Here is a 5,274-nt window from a genome sequence, read left to right as displayed (position 1 = left end):
TGTCAAGCCATTGGTCGAGCAGTAAAACTCTTCTTCATTCATGGAGAAAAAAGTTTCCTCATTCATTTTGTAAAATATGGAGCGTGAGAGATAGATATTGTCTGTATTAAGAGTATATTCGCTAATTATATATGCTCCATAAATTCTAGCTCGATTATATTTGTATAAATTTAGATTCTCAGGTAATAATAAGAATTTAGTGTTGATATGAATTTTTGTTGAACATTAGATCTTGACTATTGATTCAATGCTAAGTAGAAACTCACTCAGATCAGCAAGTAACCATTCCTAATTCCTCAATCAAACCCCAGATTGTGTGTCTGCATATCGTATTGTAAGTTATTTCAGTAATTAAGTAGAAGATCGAAGGTAGAAATGTCAGCATGCTCATAAAATCATTCAAACTTTTCAACGGTTACAGAAATTCTTGTCATTATCCAAAGTCCGGTCAAAAGAGCAAATTGGTAATATCCAACATAATCAGAGCCTTTTCCAACATATGTCCCTGTTTCCCTTTCAACCGTTCGTGTTCAAACACCATTCAAAGGAAGTCAAGGTGAACTTTCGTAATTATCTCCAAACTCCATGGCCGCTTTCACTCCCTTAAAATACCATCTATTTATACACTCAAACTCAATTCTCACACTCTCACCCTTAACTCAATAGTTCAAAACCAAAACTAAAACTAAAACTGAAATCCCCCTTTGTTTCTTCTCTTTCAATCCAGATTTTAATGATAAAATCTAGGTACGTTACTGAACATTTTACCTAAAGTTTTATCAAAATTTTGCATTTATATTTCTCTTAATTAAAGTACAGTCTTTGTGTGTAATACACGTTCATTAGTGTATGTCCCATAACTCTGCTTGTTCTATGATTTGATGCAGGGTTTACGGCTCTTGACTGCAGTTCAAATTTAAGCTTTAAGAGTAAGTTTGTGTTTAATTTTTGTTATTTTATACGATATTTAATTAATGAGATAATAATATTGAAAGCTGTGTTAATGCAAATTGACCCTCTTCACTTTCTTTTTTTTTTTTTTTTTGATTGCTTTTTCTACAGCTTGGGATCCGAGCAATTGCTGAAGCGTGGTCTTTAATGTCATAGAAATCAATTAGAGTCGATGGCCAATAATTCAATACTGTTCATGTTCTTGTTCTTGAGTTTTTGCACTTGTCATGGTGCTGAACTTGAGCTTCTCCTATCCTTCAAATCTACTGTCAATGACCCTTATAATTTTCTCTCCAACTGGGATTCCTCTGTCACTTTTTGCAAGTGGAATGGTATCTCTTGCCAAAATTCCACCCATGTTAATGCAATTGAGCTTTCAGCTAAAAACATTTCTGGGAAAATTTCCTCATCAATTTTTCACTTGCCGCATGTGGAATCAATCAATCTCTCAAGCAATCAGCTTTCCGGAGAAATTCCTAGTGACATATTCTCTTCCTCTAATTCACTTCGATTTCTTAATCTTAGCAACAACAATTTCACTGGTCCTGTACCAATCGGTTCACTTTCCCGCCTGGAAATTCTTGATCTATCAAACAACATGCTTTCTGGGAAAATCCCAGAAGAAATCGGATCCTTTTCAGGTCTAAAGGTTCTTGATCTTGGTGGAAATGTTTTGGTGGGGCAAATTCCACTTTCCATATCAAATATCACTTCTTTGCAAATTTTTACCCTTGCTTCAAACCAATTAATTGGTTCAATTCCGCGCGAAATAGGCCAATTGAGAAACCTCAAGTGGATTTACTTGGGATACAACAATCTTTCTGGTGAAATTCCGAAAGAAGTTGGTGATTTAACTTCTTTGAATCACCTTGATCTTGTTTACAACAATCTCACTGGACAAATTCCTCCTTCTTTCGGGAACCTCAGCAATCTTCGGTATCTTTTCCTGTACCAAAACAAGCTAACGGGTTCAATTCCTAAATCCATTTTGGGCCTCAAAAGTCTTGTTTCCTTTGATCTTAGTGACAATTATTTGTCCGGTGAGATCCCAGAAGAAGTAATTCAATTGCAAAACTTGGAAATCCTTCATCTTTTCTCCAACAACTTTACAGGAAAAATTCCAAGTTCTTTAGCATCCATGCCTAAACTTCAAGTCCTCCAATTATGGTCTAATCAATTTTCAGGTGAGATTCCAAGCAATCTTGGGAAGCAAAATAATCTCACCGTAATAGACCTGTCAACCAATTTTCTCACTGGAAAGATACCTGAAACGCTTTGTGATTCGGGTAGCCTTTTCAAGCTCATCCTTTTTTCAAACTCATTGGAAGGTAAAATCCCCAACAGTTTAAGCACTTGCAAAAGCCTGCGCCGTGTACGCCTCCAAAACAACCGTCTCTCCGGTGAGTTATCATCAGAATTTACAAGGCTACCGCTTGTGTACTTCTTGGATATTTCAGGCAACGATCTCTCAGGCAGAATTGGGGAGCAAAAATGGGAGATGACATCGCTTCAAATGCTGAACTTGGCTGGAAACAACTTCTCCGGCAAGTTGCCGGACTCGTTTGGCAGTGACCAGCTCGAAAACTTGGACTTATCAGAAAATAGATTCTCTGGTACCATTCCTCGGAGTTTTGGGAGATTATCCGAGCTAATGCAATTGAAGATTAGCAGAAACAAGCTCTTCGGCGATATCCCAGACGAATTGTCTTCATGCAAGAAGCTTGTCAGCTTAGACCTGAGCAACAACCAGCTGAGCGGCCACATCCCTGCTAGCTTATCCGAAATGCCTGTTCTTGGCCAGCTTGATTTGTCAGAGAATCAATTATCAGGAAAAATCCCACAAACCCTAGGGAGAGTAGCATCACTTGTTCAAGTGAATATTTCTCACAATCATTTTCACGGCAGCTTACCATCCACCGGAGCGTTTCTCGCCATCAATGCCACTGCGGTTGCTGGTAACGATCTTTGTGGCGGCGACAGTACAAGCGGCTTGCCACCATGCAAAGGGAATAAGAAGAATCAGACGTGGTGGTTGGTGGTTGCTTGCTTTCTTGCTGTCTTAATAATGCTTGCTCTTGCTGCTTTTGCCATCACTGTTATTCGAGGAAAGAAAATTTTGGAGCTGAAGAGAGTGGAAAATGAAGATGGAATCTGGGAGGTGCAGTTCTTCAACTCCAAGGTGGGAAAATCATTGACAATCGATGAGATTATATCGTCCACCACAGAAGAAAATTTAACTTCAAGAGGCAAGAAAGGCGTTTCATCATCGTACAAAGTGAGGTCTTTGGCAAATGACATGCAATTCGTTGTGAAGAAAATCATTGATGTCAATACAATTACTACGTCAAGTTTTTGGCCCGATGTTTCTCAATTTGGCAAGCTAATAATGCATCCAAACATAGTCAGGCTACACGGAGTGTGTCGATCTGAAAAGGCTGCTTATTTGGTTTACGAGTACATAGAAGGGAAAGAATTAAGTGAAGTTCTTCGGAATTTAAGCTGGGAGAGACGTCGAAAAGTTGCCATTGGGATTGCCAAAGCCCTTCGGTTCTTGCACTTTCATTGCTCCCCTAGTGTTGTCGCTGGTGACGTGTCACCGGGCAAAGTGATCGTCGACGGAAAAGATGAGCCCCACCTCAGATTGAGTGTTCCCGGTTTGGCTTATTGTACGGACTCCAAGAGCATCAATTCTTCAGCCTACGTTGCCCCAGGTACATTATCAATGTCCCTCTGGTTAACTATATTATAATTTAGCTTTTAATTTTTGTGTATTAGAATATATTGAAGTGGAATTTTCAAATTAATTCTTAATTTTGCTTGTAATTAGGTTTAGCCAAAACTATCATAATTATGAGACATTCTAAAAAGATTTTCCATGCAGAACATTGATTATTAGTCAACCTTAAACTATGATTCCGATCAAAATGTTACAAATTTATTTTGGGCGATAGCCTATTCTTTTATCAAAAAAGTGAAGATTATTCTTTCCATTTAAAATAACAATTGGAACAATCTTGGTCTCTGTGCTACATTGCTGTTCTTTATGGCTGCAAATACTGCAAAATGAGCTGATAAAGAATATAATATTTGCTTTTGATTATATAATTTAAAAATACCAACTGCAGTTATGTTTCAAAATTTTTTGCATCGTAGAAACAAAAGAGAGCAAAGACATAACTGAAAAAGGTGACATCTACGGATTTGGCCTCATCCTCATCGATTTGTTGACCGGCAAAAGTCCAGCCGATGCTGATTTTGGCGTGCACGAGAGCATAGTGGAGTGGGCCCGCTATTGCTACTCTGATTGTCATCTAGATACGTGGGTTGATCCGTTTATCAGAGGACACGTGTCCAGTATTCAGAACGAGATCGTAGAGATCATGAACTTGGCACTCCATTGCACCGCCGGTGACCCCACGGCTCGTCCATGTGCCAGTGACGTTACTAAAACCCTAGAGTCTTGCTTCAGGATAAGCTCTTGTGTTTCAGGCTTAAAATTTTCTTCCCCTGTTTAGTTTTTCTACTGCATTTCTTTTCTTTTTCTTTTTTTCTTCCTCTCTTGTTTTTCTCTTATTAGTTTTGGGTTTTTTTTTTCTTTTTAATATAAATTAAGGACGAGTGTCAGTTAAATGTTTTTTTGTTTGATGGTATGTTGAATACATACTGCTACTGAGTGTAAAAATGTAGATACACTAAATGTCATAATATGAATTACAGTTTTTATTTATTTTTACGTCCCTTTCTTAATACTTTAAATTGGCACACTTCATTCCTTTTCCCAAACTGCATACAAAACATAAAGAGAATAAGTTATTTCTTCTTCCTTTGATATTCGTGTCGTATCCTAAGATACAGTTGCCATTCAAACCTAAAGTACCCGATAGTAGATAGCAAATCTATTTTAAGAGAACTATCTAGTAGGTTTTCTTCAATGTTTCTGATTTGGTTTATGTTTCTATTACTGTTGTAACCTTTACTAATTCATGCTTGTTAACTAATTCTGTCACTAATTAGATTTTGTTTACTGTTGCAGATTTCTGTTAAGTCATATTAGAATTTATTGTATTTATAATGCTGCATGTTAATTTCTAACATTATTAAAAGAATAAATTAAAACTAGAAAATGTATTAACGAGTAATGTTACATTTACAAAATTAGGATCCAAATATGTGACAATGAAATTATAAAAAATACTTGAAACATGACAATGTATAATATGTTATAAGCATAGTATTACTTTAGAATTATATCCAAAATCTCAAGGAATAATTTAAAACAATAGAGCAATACATAAATTTAAGTCATCTCGTCCAAGTTTCATA

The 5,274-nt window shown here is 36.7% G+C and overlaps 1 protein-coding gene across 1 annotated transcript; it reads left to right on the top strand.

Annotated features, from left to right (window-relative positions):
* Positions 1–658: 658 nt before the first annotated feature.
* On the top strand, positions 659–4,466 carry LOC18055043 (probably inactive leucine-rich repeat receptor-like protein kinase At2g25790). The gene is made up of 4 exons (XM_006450644.2): positions 659–747; positions 888–929; positions 1,063–3,662; positions 4,105–4,466. Exons 3-4 carry the CDS (start codon positions 1,124–1,126, stop codon positions 4,464–4,466), a joined length of 2,901 nt encoding a protein of 966 aa, XP_006450707.1. The 5' UTR covers positions 659–747; positions 888–929; positions 1,063–1,123.
* The last annotated feature ends 808 nt before the right edge of the window (positions 4,467–5,274 follow it).

This window comes from Citrus clementina, unplaced genomic scaffold (genome assembly GCF_000493195.1).
Source record: "Citrus clementina cultivar Clemenules unplaced genomic scaffold, Citrus_clementina_v1.0 scaffold_1, whole genome shotgun sequence".
Lineage (NCBI taxonomy): Eukaryota > Viridiplantae > Streptophyta > Magnoliopsida > Sapindales > Rutaceae > Citrus > Citrus x clementina.
This window is presented reverse-complemented; position numbering and strand designations above follow the sequence as displayed.